Source organism: Chrysemys picta, chromosome 22 (genome assembly GCF_011386835.1).
Source record: "Chrysemys picta bellii isolate R12L10 chromosome 22, ASM1138683v2, whole genome shotgun sequence".
In the NCBI taxonomy this organism is placed as follows: domain Eukaryota; kingdom Metazoa; phylum Chordata; order Testudines; family Emydidae; genus Chrysemys; species Chrysemys picta.
In genome coordinates, this window is record NC_088812.1 from 23,257,461 (window position 1) to 23,279,460 (window position 22,000).

The 22,000-nt window shown below is 45.1% G+C and overlaps 2 protein-coding genes and 1 long non-coding RNA gene across 3 annotated transcripts in view; all 3 read right to left on the reverse strand.

Moving 5' to 3' along the window:
* The window catches only part of LOC135977156 (syntaxin-binding protein 2-like), a 252,736-nt gene that overhangs the window by 86,156 nt on the left and 144,580 nt on the right, over nucleotides 1-22,000 (reverse strand). The window lies entirely within an intron of this gene.
* LOC135977157 (uncharacterized) overlaps nucleotides 1-22,000 on the reverse strand; it is a 125,108-nt gene that overhangs the window by 55,603 nt on the left and 47,505 nt on the right. The gene's annotated exons all lie outside the window — the stretch shown is intronic.
* LOC135977007 (maestro heat-like repeat-containing protein family member 2B) lies at nucleotides 2,594-6,020 on the reverse strand. Its single transcript, XM_065575465.1, has 4 exons — nucleotides 5,875-6,020; nucleotides 4,564-4,718; nucleotides 3,268-3,430; nucleotides 2,594-2,819 (listed from the first exon to the last, which is right to left on the reverse strand). Exons 1-4 carry the CDS (start codon nucleotides 5,962-5,964, stop codon nucleotides 2,622-2,624), a joined length of 606 nt encoding a protein of 201 aa, XP_065431537.1. The 5' UTR covers nucleotides 5,965-6,020; the 3' UTR covers nucleotides 2,594-2,621.

Genomic DNA, 22,000 nt, shown 5'->3' on the forward strand with positions numbered 1-22,000 from the left:
GCCTCCAGCTGGGAAGGGCATCAAGAAGAAGAGGGAGGTGCCTCAAAGAACTGTAGTGGGAGCTTGGCCTACAGTGTGCTACCGACATGGACGTGAAGGACATCTAAAAAGAGACTGTCCTAAAATGGAATGTGGGTTTGCACAGTTTTATGGCTGGGACAAGACTCCCAGGCAGGGAAGAAAAAAGAAAGTACCTACCATATCGGTATGGGTAGGGAGGAGCCACCAAAGGGACTAATGGACACAGCTTCATCCTGTTTGTTAATCGGGCAGGAGTTAGTGAAACCCCACTGGATACTTCCCAGAGGTAGGATCAAAACTGACTATGTACACGAGGACACTAAATTCTGTCCAATGGCAGAGGTGACTCTGGAAATCAAGGGGAAGTTTAGGCAGAAACATGTAGGGGTAGTGGATGGATTGCCCCACTGCCTTCTACTGGGCATGGACTGGGATCCCTTTCTAACAGGGACACCAAGGCATCTATGGAGGCCCAGGAGGGTGGAAATAAAACGTTCAGGGCCAGGTAAAGAGGACATGTATGTAAAGGGGGTGGAGGAACCTAGACATGAAAGTACAAGCCACAGAGAAGGTGAGGACGGAGAAGTCCCCTGAGAGACAAGAGGGAGGAGAAAGAAAACAAAGGTCAAGAGTTAAGATCATCCATTGGGGTCAAACAGTCATCAGAGCCCTTATCACTAGGATCTCAGGAGCAGGCATCCCTAGAACACTTTGGAGGTACTAAGCGCAGTCTGCGTTCATGGAAGAGGCTGGGGCACAGCATATCACCCCTCACATATAGGTACCTAAAATCGGCCTGCACATGGGCCAACAGCATGAGCAGAATATACACTTGTATCTGCAGCGCCAGCAATCACATAGCTAGGTACCCATCCATGTGAACAAATTCAAGTTTTGTGGACAAAACTTAGGCACCCATGCTTGAAAACCTGACTGACTGTGGCCACTACATAAGATCAGCCTTACTGGGTCAGTCCAATGGTCCATCTAGTCCAGTATACTGTCTTCCAACCATGGTCAATGCCAGCTTCTTCAGAAGGAATGAACAGAACAGGGCAATCATGAAGTGATCCAATCCCTGTTGTCCAGTCTCAGCTTCTGGCGGACAGAGGCCTAGGGACACCCAGAGCATGGGGTTGCATCCCTGATCATCTTGCCTAATAGCCATTGATGGACCTGTCCTCCATGAACTTATCTAATTCTTTTTTTAACCCAGTTATACTTTTGGCCTTCACAACATCCCTTGGCAATGAGTTCCACAGGTTGCCCATGTGTTATGTGAAGTAGTACTTCACTATGTTTATTTTATACCCGCTGCCCATCCGTGAATAGAGTTTAGATCCTGGTTTCCTACGAAAAGTCAGAGACATGATAAAACCATGAAGTCTGTAATTTGAGCACCTTGTTGGCACGGAATAAAGAAACACAACAATAATAGAAACTAATAATGTTGTGAGATTGGTGGGAAATGTACATTAATGGGCTACAAGAGCTGAAGTCAACTGATGACTCAGGAATCTCTTAGTGTTAACTGGCGAGGGGCACAGAGTGGGTGCCGAGGGGTCTGGTATGTTAATTCTAGTTCACTAAAAGATTGCCATATGAGTCTCAAATAAAAGCCCATGTCACCAATATCATTGTGAAACACATGTACACATGCGGTGTAAAGAGTCATGTATATGCATTGAAAATTACATTCTTATGATCTGTGTCTAGGGACTAGTCACCCGGAAAAGTGAAAAAATGGTTTTCTTTCAGGCAAGAAATGTTTATCCATCTGTTTGTTTACCTGTAAATTAAGCATGTAGAGTTCACATTCAGTTCAGAAGGACTGTGAGAACTTCAAAGAAAGAAAAGTAACAGGAAGTAGACAGGAGTGGGGACCCAATTTTGGGGTACACATCAAAGGTTTGCTCTAGTATATTTGGGGGACAAAGAAGACACCCTGGCATCCTTCACTTAGGAAGTCGATGGACAGCGAGATGGACAGCGGGGTCGCTATCAGGCTTGGTTGAGAACTTTGGGTGAGGAACATCTTTAGACAGGAGGTTAACTTGTTGGTTAAGTTTAGTCTCTAGGAGCATGTTATGATTTCATTTTACATGTAACCATTTTTTGCTTGCATTCTTACTCACTATCACTGGAATCTCTGTTCTTTGATCATCTCTGTTCTTGTTTTCACTATAAATATACCTAAGTGCTGTGTGTTTTGCGGTATAGAGTATAAGTAATAAAGTATAAAGTATAGAGTCTAAAGTATAAGTAATAAACTGGTGTATACTGTTCCATTGGGAACAGCAGGCCTGGTAATTCTGTGGGTGTTCAGTGGATAAAGGTCTGGACACTACAGAACGGTCAGAAGACTCGGGGGTTGGTGTGTGCCTATCACTAACCTCTACAAAGAGTCTGAGGAGGCCTGGATGGCAGTGTTTGTTTTGCCAGAGCCTGGTCATTTCAGGGAACTGACCCACAGGAGACACAGACAAGACTTCCTCACTCTAAGGGCAGGCAATGGTAAGGTGCCTCGTAACCCTGGGAACTCCTTAGGAGTGTCACACAACTCTATTAGAATTCTCTTTGTTTCTCTCCCTTCCTTCTAATTACCGGCAAGGGTTGTCCTTAGTATGTTGTAGGTGTTTTCGGTATTCCCCCCGGCTGCTTATCCTTGGCAAAGGCATCTCCTGTCCTAGGGTTCGGCTGATCTGCTGCAGGAGAACAGGAAACAACTCTGGGAGCAGCTCCTGCACAGCTTTGCTCGACTGCAGTGCTGACACCACCTCAAAGATGGCACATGTTGCCTGAAAGGAGAGAATGGTAAAAACTGAGATCTCTTCCCAACACCATCACACCCTCTCTCCCCTTCTGAGATCTGCTGTACTAAATTCTCACTTCCGCCAGTAACTTGAATGACTGCGAGCAACTCGCTTAACTCGTGGCTCAGTTTCCCACATCTGTAAAAATGTGTATGACCTACCAAGGCATATTGTGAGTCCTAAGGAATATTTGCAAAGCACTGTGAGAAACCTGGTTCAAAGACTTTCTAATTACCAGATGTTATTAAGTAAATCAGCCACATACTCTAAAACTGCCGTATTTGTTCCACAGACAGCAGAACTGGACTGAAGGAAATAGTACATCAGAAGAGAAGTGCCCACACAGCAATATTATACCACACTTCTAGCTTTCCATCAGCAGGATTGTCACAGGGCAGAGGAAAGCCTGAAAGACATGTCTGTCTTTACTTACTGAGAGAGGTTCAGCAGCTGCCAAATCCCTGTCGATTTCAGTCTCTGAAGTGATGCGGCCTTCTTGGCTTGTTGGAGTCTTTATCTTGTCTTTCAGGACCTGTAGGACTTGAGTGGCAAGCAAGGGGTCTCCCCCCAGAGATCTCCACAGCTCAGTGGTGTAACTGCAATTTAACAGAAGTTACATGTGACCCCTGGACACTTTTGTGGCTCAGACTGAATGCGTCATATTTAAGTAAAGACCAAATTTTCTCCTTGCCAATGATGAGAAAGTTACGATTACTGTCCTCCTTTAACACTCCTCGTGTTTCAATATTGAGTTTCCAGTTACAGAACTAGGTTAAGTGACCTAGTCGTACTGCAGCCTCACCATTACTACTAGACTGCAGAAGGACAGGACACAGAGCGCCAACCTCAGTTCCTGTTTTCCCTCTTCCCAGTAAATATGGAATCATGAACATGTGGCTCCAAAGATCTGGGGTTTGGAAGGCAGTTGATGAAAGAAAAGCAATATTCCTTCTAACTGGATATACAACTATGAGAACGAATATTCATGGCCATCCTATGTCCCCTTCACAAAGGGTGTCCCTACCCTCTGTTTGCCAGAAGCTGGATCACTTGACATTTACCTGTTCTGTTCATTCCCTCTGGGGCATGTGGCACTGGCCACTGTCGGAAGACAGAATACTGGGCTAGATGGACCTTTGGTCTGATCCAGTATGGCCATTCTTATGGTCTTAGATTCCAGCACTGATAACTGATAACTCAGTTAGGGGGCTTTAAATGAAATGATGGATCTGCTTCCAGTCCAGTTTTAAGTACAGCAACTCTATTCTAGCAGCCAGGACAGCAACTCTATTCTAGCAGCCACACCCTCACTGATACCAAGCGGAGGTCTGATGACAATATTGGCCCTATTCTTTGTCATTAGCCAGAATAATTGGACTTGAAGCTATCATGCTACCAGGAAACCAACAGCCACTGCTAATTTCCAGAGTCAGGTCAATTCAGGTGTCTAGAGAGGTAGATGTTTCCAACAATATCCTCCAGTTATACCAGTAAAGATAGGTCTTTAGGATGTCAAAGCAGCTATTAATTAATGGAAACAGAATGACACTTAATTTCTCTCCGCACCCCACCTTAACATGTTCTTGGACCTTCCTGCAGAAAGACCCAGGCTATTAAACTTTAGGAATTATTCCAAACTCTCTGCTGCTTAAAGAAAGCCCTACATCTCCCAGTAAAGCTGTGGGATCCATGTTTTACCAAGACGAATGCAATAGGTAGTGGTATATACCTGTCCATCGGCAGACGTTTTGTGAGGAGGCTGGAGATCACTGCCTCTACGTGATGGTGAGCGAGACTGCACACTGCCTCCACCAGGAACTGCCTCAAGCTGCCCTCCTGGATAGTAGGCGTGCAGCTATATATTTTATTCACGATATCTGGCACCTGGAAGGAACAAAACCAGAAAGAAATGTCTCTTTTTCTTTCTCTCCATTCATTCTACAGAATAAAAACCTTTATTTAGCCAGTTAGCCAGTTGCTGCTTTTTTAGAAATTCCTCACTTCAAGAAACAAATCTTCAAATATGTCTGCGTAACTTTAACCCACAAAAATTGCCCACACTTGGCTGTAAAAATTAACACTGACACACACATATACATACCAGGTAATTTAATGTGGTGGTGCCCAGCTATGCATTAAATAAACCAGTTCGCATGCACAAAAGAAGGCTTTGCTTGCCCACATTTTGCAGGTGTGATTTAAGCAGCCAAATCCCGACCATTTGCCTCGAAGAATGCAGAGTTCATAAACAACCACAAGCACAAAATATGCAAGTGTTTTAAACACAGCGTGCAAATGCCTGGGACTATGAACAGGTGATGACCTCTCATAGTCATTCCTAGCCCTTCACATCTTCAAAACACTGGGTAAACATGGCAGTTCTGCTGCGAGGGTTCCCTGTCCTGAGGCCTTTCACCAGCCTTGTTAGAAGATTTGTGGAGTGCTCCTTTCATCTAGCCCTAACGCACTGGGCTCCAGAATAAGGCATATAAATAGTGGATCCCAAAGACACTATAGTTTTCTCTCTCCCTTCTATTCTTAAAGGGTACATCTACACAGCAAAAAATCCCACAGTAGTGTAAAAGTGTAGCAGTTCCTGCTCGGGCTGGAGCCCAGGCTCTGAAACCTGGCAAGAGGGTGGGTCTCAGAACCCAGGCTCCAGACTGACTGGGAATGACCACAGTGCTATTTTTATCCAGGTAGCCCTTAGCCATAGGCCTCCTAAGAACTGGATGCCTCCAAGTGCCAATCATTCTGTCTTGTTGTATTTTCCCCAGAGTCTGTTTTTTCAAGCCTTTCTTGGCTGAATACTGTGGCAACAAGCTAGACAAATAAATAACCGACCATCTTCCTTTTCCCTTGGATTATCTCTGTCTACTGCTATTGATTCTGCCATTGCCTATCTTAGGGTAGGAACAGAGATGGGATTGACTCTATGTTCGAGGGGGAGAAACAGCAAGATTTTTGTTCATTACACATGAGGGCAAAGCTCTAAAAGCCTAGAGTTTAGGCAGCAAACCTCTCCAGTTTCCCATTTTACCTGGTCGAGCATGGCATCTCCACACCCCTCCAGGATGATCTTCATCCACAGTCCAGCTGCTGTGGCACAGGTGGAGCTAGGAGACAGCATAACATCCAGTGTGGAGTGAATAAAGTCTGTGGCCTGTTCTGTGGGGAAGTACTCACTAATAATCTGGGAACAAATCAAAAACAGGAGAGCCTGCAATGATGTTTGGCTCCAGCACTTTTAAAAATGGAGGCCTAATATCTCTATGGAAAGATATATGCATCAGCAAATTGTTAATTAGCCTCATGTCTAGTGAGCCATTTGTGATTACAATTCTCTCTATAGTCTATATACGACATTTTTGTATTCTACACTAATGATATCAGGTTAGAGGCAAAGCCTCTGTTGCACAGTTAGCACAACATTTTCTTCCACAGGACAGAAGCGACTTTGTCTGTACAAAGTGCAAGTTGGTCTCCATATTGGAAGAGAAGGTTCGAGGTCTGGAGAAACAAGTAGCAACCCTGTGTTGCATACGAGAAAATGAAGATTTCCTGGACAGATGTCAGGATATGCTTCTACAGGCACAACATTCTGAAGAATCGGAGCAGGTTGCGCAGAGGGGACTGAGGGATGGTGAAGAAAATTGGCAGCATGTGACCTCCAGAAGAAGAAAGAGGAACGTCCATGTACCAGCAATGGAGATACAGATGAGCAACCGTTTCCATGTTCTCTCCAGAGGTACTAATGTGGAGAGTGGAGTAGATGATACAGTTGAGGGAAGGGAGCAGAAGGAGACTCCACCGATTGGAAGGCATGAGATGCACTGTCCTAGGGATGGGGGTTCCACGACCACCGCTCCCAAGAGAAGGAGGAAGGTGTTGGTGGTTGGGGACTCCCTCCTCAGGGGGACTGAGTCATCTATCTGCCGCCCCGACCGAGAAAACTGAGAGGTCTGCTGCTTGCCAGGAGCTAGGATTCACGATGTGACGGAGAGACTGCCGAGACTCATCAAGCCCTCGGATCGTTACCCCTTCCTGCTTCTCCACGTGGGCACCAATGATACTGCCAAGAATGACCTTGAGGGGATCACTGCAGACTACGTGGCTCTGGGAAGAAGGATAAAGGAGTTTGAAGTGCAATTGGTGTTCTCTTCCATCCTCCCTGTGCAGGGAAAAGGCCTGGGTAGAGACCGTCGAATTGTGAAAGTCAACGAATGGCTACGCAGGTGGTGTCGGAGAGAAGGCTTTGGATTCTTTGACCACGGGATGGTGTTCCAAGAAGGAGGAGTGCTAGGCAGAGACGGGCTCCACCTAACGAAGAGAGGGAAGAGCATCTTCGCAAGCAGGCTGGCTAACCTAGTGAGGAGGGCTTTAAACTAGGTTCACCGGGAGAAGGAGACCAAAGCCCTAAGGTAAGTGGGGAAATGGGATACCGGGAGGAAACACGAGCAGGAGAGTGCAAGTGGGGAGGACTCCTGTCTCAGACTGAGAAAGCGGGACAATCAGCGAGTTATCTTAAGTGCCTATACACAAATGCAAGAAGCCTGGAAAACAAGCAGGGAGAACTGGAAGTCCTGGCACAGTCAAGGAACTATGATGTGATTGAAATAACAGAGACTTGGTGGGATAACTCACATGACTGGAGTACTGTCATGGATGGATATAAACTGTTCAGGAAGGACAGGCAGGGCAGAAAAGGTGGGGGAGTTGCATTGTATGTAAGAGAGGAGTATGACTGCTCAGAGCTCTGGTATGAAACTGCAGAAAAACTTGAGAGTCTCTGGATTAAGTTTAGAAGTGTGAGCAACAAGGGTGATGATTGTGGTGGGACTCTGCTATAGACCACCAGACCAGGGGGATGAGGTGGACGAGGCTTTCTTCTGGCAACTAGCAGAAGTTACTAGATCGCAGGCCCTGGTTCTCATGGGAGACTTTAATTACCCTGATATCTGCTGGGAGAGCAATACAGCGATGCACAGACAATCCAGGAAGTTCTTGGAAAGTGTAGGGGACAATTTCCTGGTGCAAGTGCTGGAGGAACCAACTAGGGGCAGAGCTCTTCTAGACCTGCTGCTCACAAACAGGGAAGAATTAGTAGGGGAAGCAAAATTGGATAGGAACCTGGGAAGCAGTGACCTTGAGATGGTCGAGTTCAGGATCCTGACACAAGAAAGAAAGGAGAGCAGCAGAATATGGACGCTGGACTTCAGAAAAGCAGACTCTGACTCCCTCAGGGAACTGATGGGCAGGATCCCTTGGGAGAATAACATGAGCGGGAAAGGAGTCCAGGAGAGCTGGCTGTATTTTAAAGAATCCTTATTGAGGTTGCAGGAAAAAACCATCCCAATGTGTAGAAAGAACAGTAAATATGGCAGGTGACCAGCTTGGCTTAACAGTGAAATCCTTGCTGACCTTAAACGCAAAAAAGAAGCTTATAAGAAGTGGCAGATTGGACAAATGACCAGGGAAGAGTATAAAAATATTGCTCAGGCATGCAGGAGTGAAATCAGGAAGGCCAAATCACACTTGGAGTTGTGGCTAGCAAGAGATGTTAAGAGTAACAAGAAGGGTTTCTTCAGGTATGTTAGCAACAAGAAGAAAGTCAAGGAAAGTGTGGGCCCCTTACTGAATGAGGGAGGCAACCTAGTGACAGAGGATGTGGAAAAAGCTAATGTACTCAATGCTTTTTTTGCCTCTGTCTTCACGAACAAGGTCAGCTCCCAGACTGCTACACTGGGCAGCACAGTATAGGGAGAAGGTGACCAGCCCTCTGTGGAGAAAGAAGTGGTTCGGGACTATTTAGAAAAACTGGATGAGCACAAATCCATGGGGCCGGATGCGCTGCATCCGAGGGTGCTAAAGGAGTTGGCGGATGTGATTGCAGAGCCACTGGCCATTATCTTTGAAACTCATGGCGATCAGGGGAGGTCCCAAATGACTGGAAAAAGGCTAATGTAGTGCCCAGCTTTAAAAAAGTGAAGGAGGAGGATCCAGGGAACTACAGGCCAGTCAGCCTCACTTCAGTCCCTGGAAAAATCATGGAGTAGGTGCATCAATTCTGAAGCACTTAGAGGAGAGGAAAGTGATCAGGAACAGTCTGCATGGATTCGCAAAGGGCAAATCATGCCTGACTAACCTAAGTGCCTTCTATGAGGAGATAACTGACTGTGGATGAGGGGAAAGCAGTGGATGTGTTATTTCTTGACTTTAACAAAGCTTTTGATACCGTCTCCCCCAGTATTCTTGCCGGCAAGTTAAAGAAGTATGGGCTGGATGAATGAACTATAAGGTGGACAGAAAGCTGGCTAGATCGTCGGGCTCAACGAATAGTGATCAATGGCTCCAGGTCTAGTTGGCAGCCGGTGTCAATCGGAGTGCCCCAAGGGTCGGTCCCGAAGCCGGTTTTGTTCAATATCTTCATTAATGATCTAGAGGATGGCATGGACTGCAGTCTCAGCAAGTTTGCAGATGACACAAAACTGGGAGGAGTGGTAGATACGCTGGAGGGTAGGGTAAGGATACAGAGGGACCTAGACAAATTAGAGGATTGGGCCAAAAGAAACCTGATGAGGTTCAACAAGGACAAGTGCAGAGTGCACTTAGGACGGAAGAATCCCATGCACTGTTACTGACTAGGGACCGAATGGCTAGGAAGCAGTTCTGCAGAAAAGGACCTAGGGGTTACAGTGGATGAGAAGCTGGATATGAGTCAACAGTGTGCCCTTGTTGCCAAGAAGGCTAACGGCATTTTGGGCTGTATAAGTAGGGGCATTGCCAGCAGATCGAGGGACGTGATCCTTCCCCTCTATTCAACATTGATGAGGCCTCATCTGGAGTACTGTGTCCAGTTTTGGGCCCCACACTACAAGAAGGATGTGGAAAAATTGGAAAGAGTCCAGTGGAGGGCAACAAAAATTATTGGGGACTGGAGCACGTGACTTATGAGGAGAGGCTGAGGGAACTGGGATTGTTGAGTCTGCAGAAGAGAAGAATGAGGGGGGATCTGATAGCTGCTTTCAACTACCTGAAGGGGGGTTCCAAAGAGGATGGATCTAGACTGTTCTCAGTGGTACCTGATGACAGAACAAGAAGTAATGGTCTCAAGTTGCAGTTGGGGACGTTTAGGTTGGATATTAGGAAAAACTTTTTCACTAGGAGGGTGGTGAAGCACTGGAATGGGTTACCTAGGGAGGTGGTGGAATCTCTTTTCTTAGAGGTTTTTAAGGTCAGGCTTGACAAAGCCCTGGCTGGGATGATTTAGCTGGGAATTGGTCCTGCTTTGAGCAGAGGGTTGGACTAGATGACCTCCTGAGGTCTCTTCCAACCCTGATATTCTATGATTCTATGAACATTGTACTAGATGTGCAGGAGGTAAGTTTCCAGTTTGTATTCTCTTATATACACTGCATCTTTTTACAACATATAAAATGAAGTAAAGAGAGGCATGCACACAAATATAGGCTAAGGCAAACCCACAAAGTGACAGAATGAAGACTGGGTGGTTTCTCAGCTTGATGTTCCACTAACACAGTTTTTTCTCGTGGATGGCTGGATAGGTACATGTGTGCGCAGCTGCGTGCGTATTTTCATGTGTGTGCAGCATTCTGTGGAATCTGGTTTTTACATGTTTCAGAGTAGCAGCCGTGTTAGTCTGTATCCATAAAAAGAACAGGAGTACTTGTGGCACCAAATTTGTTAGTCTCTAAGGTGCCACAAGTACTCCTGTTCTTTTTATGGTTTTTACATGGCATTCATAGCACACATCTATGAAAAGCATCTTGCTGGTTACTAGCAATGAATGCCCCGCTCCCACAGCTCACTCCAAGTACGGAAAGGCATCATGAAAGCGTAAATGTAAAATGAATGGTGCCCCGTCACTAGAACATCCGCACAAGCTTTTTGAGTCAGTTACCCTGGCCATTTTGGAAGATGTCTGAAACAGAGCCTCAGGGTCTGGAGCTGTTAGTGCTTCACGGAGACATCTCAGCTCCTCCACCGCTGACCCCAGATTCATGGACTGGCCTGGAGTGGAGAAAAGGAGAAAAAGTACTGTAACGATTAATGAAACTGAACCTCTACTGCATGGATATTCATACAGAAGGATCCATGTGGTATGCTGTTATCAGCATAGTGTAAAATCTTGGCTCCATCGAAGTCAATGGCAAAACTCCTGTTGACTGTAATGGAGTCGGGATTACACCCTAAATGTCTGAAAGTTAACGGCAGTGGTATGTTATTGTGAATGATACAGGATTGAACAAGCACTGTATTCAGCTTGGAGCAGCTTTCTGGGTGTGTCTGATTTCAGTAGCCTCTCTGCTCTCAGTATTTAAATCTAATCTCATAGTCAAGTACAACTCATGCAGGTAGATCTGAGGTTCCAATGTAGAGGTGAATCCCTCCACAAAACTCTCATTGTAAAAGAGATGGGGCTGGACAAAACCTTCGGCAGGAAACCCAGGCTCATCAATCACTTCTAAACAATGCTGGGATTTCTACATTGTACATTCAAAGATTGGAGTCCCTTCTTCTGGTTCTGAATCACCAACACTGTTTTTAGGACTGATTAATAATAATTGGAAATAGGGTGACCAGATGTCCCGATTTTATAGGGACAGTCCTGATTTTGGGGTCTTTTTCTTATATAGACTCCTATTACCCCTCCCCCACCCCACCCCCTGTTCCGATGTTTCACATTTGCTGTCTGGTCACCCTAATTGGAAATGGCCTTAAACGATAACCAAGCTCTATCCCTTTACATCTAACCATTAGGTGAAAAGAATATCCTACTCTTTCACAAAGGGGAAAATGGCCTACACTTACTCCAATAGCTTTGAATGCTCATGACAGAGGGCTGCTAGAAGAACTTTTTGTTTAAAGAATTATTCCAGGAAACCCCTTCAATACAGTCAGTGGCAGGGTAAAGAGAATGAAAATGTTTAGTACCAAGGGCTTGTCTACATGGAGATAGTCAAGAAAGCTAATCCAAATTAATTTTCAAAATGCATTAGTTAAACTTCATTAAACTCCTATGGGGACACACTTATTTAGAATTAAAGGGGCCTTATTTCAGGTTACTTTAATTCATGTAATTCACTAAAATTAATAAGGGCCATTTTAATTCAGAATCAGAGCATCCACACATGTGTTTAATGCCACTTTAAATTTACACCTTTAGTTCATTTGGATCAACTTTCCTTAGTTGTCCCTGTGTAGAGAAGCCTTAAGGAATTTAGCAGTTATCTACCTGTATGCAGACCATTTATTATTTGTACAGTTCCCAAAAGTGTGCTAGGCTCTTTACACATCACAATCTTCTCTTCTAATGAGGTATTTACAAGATGCTACCATTCTGTTATCTAAATGCCAACAGACAGGACAGAAAGAACTAGACAGGCAGAAAAATGGACATTACAACAGTGAAAGAAGGTGAAGAATTACTTATACCTGCTAATGGTCTCCTCACCTTGTATACAGAGAAGGCAGCTGATACAGTCAACCACCCACTGACGGGACGTGGCCAGTGAATCACAGCTGTATGGTGCTATTAGTCCAATCACAGATCCAAACCGATTAAAAGTTTCCTGAGTCTAATTAAAAAAGAATGAAGAATGAACGTTCTCCAGCTGTACAAGACTTCACTTGCCATCCTTATTGTTGATACCAGTCAGCTCTGTGTTTTTGGGGAACCAGGCACAGTATCTAGCCGGTGTGACTCATGAAGGACACCCCTCACCCCCGTCTCTGTTTGAACCAAAACCGATCAGAGAAAAGGCTTGCAGAGAACAATGAAGGGTTTGGGGAGACACACCTAGACCCCTCCTGACAAGGGTCACAAGATTAAGACATCTCCATTTGCATACAGAATGAAGAACAGAGACAACTCCCCTAGCCTCATCTGCATGAAAGATGGAATAGGGATTAGCATAAAGAATGAAGAACAGAGAACTGAACTCTGGGACCAGGAAAGCAGGGACGCACTGCATCATGGGAATCCCTGCTCCAGATGCTAATGAACCTACGCCTGCACACACCCGGCTCAGCAATTATCAGACCAATTCCAGTAATAAATCTTTGATTGATATCCCAAAATACTGAAGCAGCCTAGTTGCCTTGTGAGCTCCCTGGAAGAAAACAACACCCATAGCCAAGAGTGATCAGCTCCTATTGTCTAGCCTAAAGAAAACCTTGAGCCATCAGTTTACCCATAAACAAATCTAGTGTTCTCCCTTGAGCCATTGTATTTTCTCTACAAACCCCCCGACCTATGCCCAAGTAAGGGTTCTGATGTATAGACCCAAACTCTGCATCAGTTCCACTGGGATTCCATCTCCTGACTGATCGTGCTGGGGGCTCTGCCTGTCTTCAGCACTACCACCATCACCTGGGAACCCCGACCAGTTCAAGCCTCATGGAGTGGGGGAGATCCCTCTCTCTCTCCCCGTTTTCTTTTCTACCTCAGGTATTAATCTTTAAAATAACAAGGAGTCTGGTGGCACCTTAAAGACTAACAGATTTATTTGGGCATAAGTTTTTGTGGGTAAAAACCTCACTTCTTCAGATGCATACTTTCACTCTATGCATCCAAAGAATTGAGGATTTTACCCACGAAAGCTTATGCCCAAATAAATCTGTTAGTCTTTAAGGTGCCACCAGACTCCTTGTTGGTTTTGTAGATACAGACTAACACGGCTACCCCTGAACCTTTAAAATGTAACTGTTATGTTTGTTTAGCCCTCCTTGTGTAGTTATCACTATTATTCAATAAATAACTTTTATTTTTCAGCTGGTTGCTTCTCTCTCTCTCTGAATTTTACTCTTTTGTGTTTTTAGCTTCCCCCATTTACTCGGCAGCAACACTTCTTTTACCTAAGCTAAAGATCCCTGTGGTGCCCAGAAATACTGTGGGGTTTGCTCATCAAGTGTGTTACTCCCAGTACAATTGTAATGTGAAAGTGTGATAGGGACGTGTTAAACTTGGGGCACATAAGTGGGGGGCAGCTGAAAGTGCTGCTTAACCCAGCCCACTGAATACAGGGACATATGAGGGGATCAGCTGGGGAGTGCTGATTGACTTGCTCTGCTAGTGTGTGTGTGTGTGCGCATGTTCATCTAGTTCTAGTTATTAGCCCTGGGGAACCTAGGTCCTGCAGGATAGCTCCATTGGGAGCTCCATTGGGAGGGGACTTGTAGAAAGAAGGAGTAGAGCTCCATATGAACACACAAGTGACATAAGCAGTATATTGATAGAATTACAGAAAACTCCCCCCCCCCCCGAAGAGTAACCCTAATCAATGAGCCTACCCAAAGTAACAGGCACATCTGATAACATTGTGCCTCTGATTCCTGTACTGAACTGGGGAATGCACATTGGAAAACATAATCTCAATTGTACATACAAATGGATGGGGTCTAAATTAGCTGTTATCACTCAAGAAAGAGACCTCAGAGTCATTGTGTACAGTTCTCTGAAAGCATCTGCTCAACATGCAGTCAAATCGCTAACAACATGTTAGTTACCATCAGGAAGGGGATCGATAAGACAGTAAATATCATTATGCCACTGTATAAATCTACAGTACCCCCACACCTTGAATATTGCGTGCAGTTTTGGTCATCTCATCTAAAAAAAGATACGTTAGAATTGGAAGAAATACAGAGAAGAGCAACAAAAATGATTAGGCGTATGGGACAACTTCTTGTACAAGGAGAGATTAAAAAGACAGGGACTTTTCAGCTTGGAAAAGAGACGACTAAGAGGGAATATGATAGAGAACTATAAAATCATGACTGGTGTAGAGAAAGTCATTAAGGAAGTGTTATTTAGCCCTTCACATAACACAGAAACAAGGGGTCACCCAATGAAATTAATAGGCAGCAGGTTTAAAGCAAACAAAAGGAAGCATTTCTTCACACAATGCAGTCAACCTGTGGAACTCATTGCCAGGGAGATGTTGTGAAGGCCAAAAGTATAACTGGGTTCAAAAAAGAATTAGATGAGTTCATGGAGGATAGGTCCATCAATGGCTATTAGCTAACATGGTCAGGGATGCAACCCCATGATCTGGGTGTTCCTAAGCCTCTGACTGCCAGAAGCTGGGGCTGGGACTGTCCAACAGGGGATGGTTCACTTGACAATTGCCTTGTTCTGTTCATTCCCTCTGAAGCATCTGGCAGCCACCACTGTCAGAAGACAGGATACTGGGCTAGATGAACCATTCTCCTGGGGGATCCAGGATAGCCACTCTTATGTTTTATGTTCTTAGCTGATTAAATAGAACTTCAGCTTTAGCATCCTGGGAGCATAAGAACCAAGAATGCATTTGTGACACTGGCAGACCAGTCAACCTGTGTATGACCCATAATAACTTAACAAGAGGCGCTTCTACTGTATCAAGACAGGTTTCAGAGAAGCAGCCGTGTTAGTCTGTATCCGCAAAAAGAACAGGAGTACTTGTGGCACCTTAGAGACTAACGAATTTATTTGAGCATAAGCTTTCGTAGACTACAGCCTACTTCATCGGATGCATAGAATGGAACACACAGAAAGAAGATATTTATACATACAGAGAACATGAAGAGGTGGGAGTAGCCATACCAACTGTAAGAGGCCAATCAATTGAGATGAGCTATCCTCAGCAGGAGAGAGAAAAAAACCTTTGAAGTGATAATCGAGATGACCCATAGAAGGTGTGAGGATATTTTAACATATTTTAACATGAGGAAATAGACAGTTCACTTGCATGTGAATTTCAAAGAGATGTATTAGACTAGCAATCAGCAACTCATTCAAAAATGAACACTAGTTGCTAAGTGTATTTGTCTGTGTTTATCTATACCCGGTTAGAAGTTTCACAATGTCACCAAATTAGCTTGTAGATGCTAATTCCCTTTCATATCTTAATTGCCTTAATTATGTATGCAAGGTCTTCAGTTAACCTGAAAATCAAAGATGTAAGACACTTCAGGAAACCAATCATTTCTACATTATCTTCAGCTTAACTATCTGTGTTATAATGGAAGAACGGCTAATTAGCTTACGTGAATGAATTTAACTAGTTTACTGTGTATGCACAGGAAATAGAAGATTATCTTCAAAGCAAAGTACAACAGGTGATCTGCATTGGGGGAAGGTCCTTCTGTGACAATTTCTGTGAGGTCGGCTTGTCAGCCTGCTAGAATAGCTATAAAAGAGAAGGCTCGGGCCTGATCCTATCATCTCTAGTCTGCTTAAACTCTGAACAGGGAAAGTGTAAGCCATAGGACAGAGATTTTCCAAATAATCATTTGGAATAACCTGGAAAATGCATGGAAAAAACTAACAGACTTTACATCTGAGCTGCCTTTGGATTCTGATCTGTTGGGATGATTCCAGAGAGACTTTTACAAACCAGCAGTTTATTCCATCACTGTTGTGATCCTGAACTATGAACACTGAAAGTCACTTGTATGGATATTGATCTTTTAACCATGTGTAACTCTCTTCTTTCTTTTAACAATAAATCTTAGATTTCGTTATTAAGGACTGGCTGACAACATGATATTTGTGAAAGACCTGAGATTCACATTGACCTGGGGATAAGCATCTGGTCCTTTATGATCAATGAACCTCACATATGTGAATCAGGTTTTCAGTAACCCCTCACTATATTTGATATAGAATATCAGGGTTGGAAGGGACCTGAGGAGGTCATCTAGTCCAACCCCCTGTTCAAAGCAGGACCAACCCCCAGACAGATTTTTACCCCACTTCCCTAAATGGCCTACTCAAGGATTAAACAAGAGATGTTAAGAGTGACAAAAAGGGTTTCTTCAGGTATGTTAGCAACAAGAAGAAAGTCAAAGAAAGTGTGGGCCCCTTACTGAATGAGGGAGGCAACCTAATACAGAGGATGTGGAAAAAACTAATGTACTCAATGATTTTTTTGCCTCTGTCTTCACGAACAAGGTCAGCTCCCAGACTGCTGCACTGGGCAGCACAGTATGGGGAGAAGGTGACCAGCCCTCTGTGGCGAAAGAACTGGTTCGGGACTATTTAGAAAAACTGGACGAGCACAAGTCCATGGGGCCGGATGCACTTCATCCGAGGGTGCTAAAGGAGTCGGTGGATGAGATTGCAGAGCCATCAGCCATTATTTTTGAAAACTCATGGCGATCGGGGGAGGTCCCGGATGACTGGAAAAAGGCTAATGTAGTGCCCATCTTTAAAAAAGGAAAGGAGGAGGATCTGGGGAACTACAGGCCAGTCAGCCTCACCTCAGTCCCTGGAAAAATCATGGAGCAGATCCTCAAGGAATCAATTATGAAACACTTAGAGGAGAGGAAAGTGATCAGGAACAGTCTGCATGGATTCACCAAGGGCAAGTCATGCCTGACTAACCTAATTGCCTTCTATGATGAGATAACTGGCTCTGTGGATGAGAGGAAAGCAGTGGATGTGTTATTCCTTGACTTTAGCAAAGCTTTTGATACGGTCTCCCACAGTATTCTTGCCACCAAGTTAAAGATATATGGGCTGGATGAATGGACTGTAAAGTGGATAGAAAGCTGGCTAGATCATCGGGCTCAACGGGTAGTGATCAATGGCTCCATGTCTAGTTGGCAGCCGGTTTCAAGCAGAGTGCCCCAAGGGTCAGTCCTGGGGACGGTTTTGTTTAATATCTTTATTAATGATCTGGAGGATGGTGTGGACTGCACTCTCAGCAAGTTTGCAGATGACATTAAACTGGGAGACGTGGTAGATACACTAGAGGGTAGGGATCGGATACAGAGGGACCTAGACAAATTAGAGGATGGGGCCAAAAAAAACCTGATGAGCTTCAACAAGGACAAGTGCAGAGTCCTGCACTTAGGACGGAAGAATCCTATGCACTGCTACAGACTAGGGACCGAATGGCTGGGTAGCAGTTCTGCAGAAAAGGACCTAGGGGTCACAGTGGACGAGAAGCTGGATATGAGTCAACAGTGTGCTCTTGTTGCCAAGAAGGCTAACGGCATTTTGGGCTGTATAAGTAGGGGCATTGCCAGCAGATCGAGGGACGTGATCGTTCCCCTTTATTCGACATTGGTGAGGCCTCATCTGGAATACTGTGTCCAGTTTTGGGCCCCACACTACAAGAAGGATGTGGAAAAATTGGAAAGAGTCCAGCGGAGGGCAACAAAAATGATTAGGGGTCTGGAGCACATGACTTATGAGGAGAGGCTGAGGGAACTGGGATTGTTTAGTCTCCAGAAGAGAAGAATGAGGGGGGATTTGATAGCTGCTTTCAACTACCTGAGGCGGGGTTCCAGGGAGGATGGAGCTTGGCTTTTCTCAGTGGTGGCAGATGACAGGACAAGGAGCAATGGTCTCAAATTGCAGTGGGGGAGGTCTAGGTTGGATATTAGGAAAAACTTTTTCACTAGGAGGGTGGTGAAGCACTGGAATGCGTTACCTAGGGAAGTGGTGGAGTCTCCTTCTTTGGAGGTTTTTAAGGCCTGGCTTGACAAAGCCCTGGCTGGGATGATTTAGTTGGGAATTGGTCCTTCTTTGAGCAGGGGGTTGGACTAGATGACCTCCTGAGGTCCTTTCCAACCCTGATATTCTATGATTCTATGAACTCACAACCCTGGGTTTAGCAGGCCAATGCTCAAACCACTGAGCAATCCCTCCCACCGCTTCCAAGACATGGATGTTTAGATGGGAGCCAAGGTCTGGAATGCCAAAAGGGGGCTGCATTTGGCATCTTGTTAACTAGGGTGGAAGCTCTTTTGTTGTTGACTTGGCAAATCTAATTATAGAATAAGTCATCAGTTTGGGGGATTGGCTGCCCTCTACTTTTTGCAGTCTGCCCAGAGTGTGGTCACAGCATTGTTGTGTAAACCTCTCTCTTCTGGAAGCAGGGGGATCTTAGTCACCTTGAGATCCCACCTGCTGCCCTGGAAGAGTTTTTCATGCATTTGCGTGGAGAGTCAGATCTGATATAAGCAGGGAAGTCGCTCAAGGAAGAGTAAGGCTATACTCACTGTGCTATTAACTGTCTCTTGATAGGCAGTCAGCAGCTGGGTGCTGGCCTGCAAGGCCCTTTCTCTCTCCCACTCCTTCTCTGAACTGAACCATGGCCCTAGTAGCTGTTGGTAGAACAGGGGAATGGACAGAGTTAGTACCAGAAAATCCCTCCCAAAAGTTCCTCTTCAACAGGTTTAATGGTCACTAAAATCCCTCTCCAAAGCATCTGACCTCGGTGTAGCAAAGGAATCACATGTCTAATGGAAGAGCCCCTTAGATATACAAGTCCCAGGGACCAGATTCACCTCTGGTGATTGAAGCCAAAGGAGGTACATGAGAGATGAATCTGGGCCCGTGTATGTGATGTCTGCTGTAGACTGTCTGATGGGAGCTGTCTAGCACTTTGCATGCTGTTTGATGTCTGCTCCTGTGGTCTGATTCCTGGGCAACTTCTCCCACGTCGAGTGGCAAAATGACAGAGAGGAGCATTTCTTTTTATTAATTTGAATAAGAGCAGAGAAGTCCCCCCAGCCCAGCTCCTTTTATAACTTCATTTTTATACGGAAGGTGCAACAAACTCCCCACCCCTCAGCTCTTCAAGATATTCTGTTCATGTCTGAGGAACAGGAAGTCTCCTCTGAATGAGTTTCCATACACAGGGCTTAACTCAATAGTAATGAATTCCTCTTCGAAGAAATGATCAGTTTCAACTGGTTCTCTTGGATTTGGCTACTGCAGTGGTGATTTTCTTGCCGGTCCAAGTAATGTCAACTCCATTGTAAGAACTTGATCCCAATCCAGCTCTGGCATAAAATGGCATAGCTTCCGTGGATTTCAGTGGGGCACATGCCCACTTATCCCAGGAAGAATTTGGTGCTTTCTCCCTAAAATTCACTCCGTTGTGGAAAATTCCTCCACAACTGAAGCTTGACCCCCTAAATCTCTGACTCTTCCCTGCTGTAACGCAAGAAACAATCTCCACCACGGTTCAATGGTCTACTCACTTCAAACATTTCCTGGAACCAGTCTGCGGTTGGTTCTTCCTCCAGCAAAGTCTTCATTAGCTTGCCAAGGGCTTCCACAGACCCTACGTACAGTGACTGAAACCAGAAGAGAAGGAGTGAGGCTCAGCACAGATCATCTGTGTGTGTGGGCGGGGGAAAGCTAACCATAACCTTGCCAGGGAGGCCATGTGTGACTGCCATCACCCAGTGCCTGCTGGGCAGAAATACAGTGGATGGTGCCAGAGGAGAATTGTTGTCACGTACCTGTATATGCAGAGCATCCTTTGCTGTCTCGCCTTCCTCTTTCGTCTTCTCCAAGGGAGGAAGGGGAAATAAACTTTTGAAACACTGATCAAGGAGCTCACGGTTTTCCTCCAAGGTCAAAGATGGTTTGAGTTTGCTGGCAGAAGAAAGATAGGGAGAAAAGTCATGCATTAGACTCAGTACCACCTCCAAGTACAAGAAATGGGTCCAATGACTAGAGATTGCCTCATTCTAGAACCCCAAATGCAAACAACCCTTCACTTTGCAGCTGAGCACCTCTTTGCACCTCTATTAAGTATTGGCTCATCTAGAAGTAAAGCTAAAGCTTCAAGTCCCCTTTTTAGAGAAACCCACAAGCTTCCTTCCCCCTGCCAGCTAGCCAGACCCCTCCCTCCCCATCTGAACTCTCCTCCATTGTACTGCATGGCCCACAACCTGCAATCTTGTGTCTTTCAAGCACAAACCTCCAAATGGACACATTCGAACCCTCAAGAACGAAAGTTCTGCTGGTGAGCAGCATGTGAGCCAAACCCTGCAGGCATCAGACTGCTCCCAACCTGACACTCCTGAATTAACAAATAAGAAGTCACCACAGTGCCAGGAAATGTGGCAGAAAATAGCCTACCTCAGATGTCCAATGGCAAGAATTGCCTTGTAGCGAACTGGAGATGCCAGGGAATCCAGTGGTTCCTTTTTAATGAAGTCCTGAAATGCATTAATAGGGACATAAAAAATGGGAAATGGATTTGAAAGGCAGAGAGGTCTTCCTCTCACACCCTGAAATAGGGCCATATGCCAGACCTGTAATAAACAGACACCGTACTCAGCAGGCTCTCTGCCTCTGAAATGGACCATAGGGCCATCTGCAGGCTATACGGAGGACAGAAAGATAATTCACCAGACACAAGCCATTCCTTCCAGTTACAGCCCACAATATGTCAGCATCTCTGCCGAGCTCAGTGTGGACCCAGCATTCGGGTGACATGCAGGTAGCTCATGAGACTGCAGTAGTACAGTCACAGCCAATGGCTAAAATAACATCTCCCTGGAAAACCAGTCTTATTGCATTACAACAAACTCCTTTGTACTTCAGTCCTCAAAGCTCCTAATCACTCACCAGCATGTAGCCAAGGAGCTCCTGTTTGTAAGAGAATTCGAACTCCTGGAAGTCTCTGGTCTCCAAGATGGCACAGCTAATCTCCGTGACATTCTGGATGAGGGTTAATTTTAGGTACATGTCCTACATAATCCAGAAGGAGAAACAAGAGGATATGGATGAGAAACTGAGAGAAGAACTAGAGTCCAGAAGATAAAGATCAGGAATTAAATCTAGCCTCAGGAGAGGAGAGAGGTGTCCACAGACCCCAGAAGGCAGAGGACCCCGGCTCTGCACCCACCTCAGAAGAAGAGAAAACCCAGGTTCATCAAATAAATCCAGGTCCACTTACACCAGAGTAGCCAGGACTCCTGCTTGATGTAGCAAGGAAATCAAGCTCTGTGCAATTTAAACAAGCAACTTGTGTATAGAAAATGCAAGAGCTGAGGGCAGATTATTTAGAATTTACCTTGTTCGTAAGTGTGATGCCCAGCACCTGAAAAACAAAATGCAAAACAGCTCTTAGCAATGTACATAGTCCCCCATAACACACATCCTCAAAATGTCCTGGCTGGTGAATATGGAGCAGAGAGAAATCACTATTGTTAAATCTTCCAAAAGGCAGGAAATGTATCCAGAGGGGGTGTTTTGTAGAGGTCAATATCAGGGGCCATACTATGTAATATTTGCATTTGTGAACTACTGGAAGATATAAGTTTGGTCAACTGTTTTTGACAATGCCTAAGTGAGAGTCTCAGTCAGACAGGGCAGGATTGAATGGCAAAGTGACGTGGAGAGGTTGCTC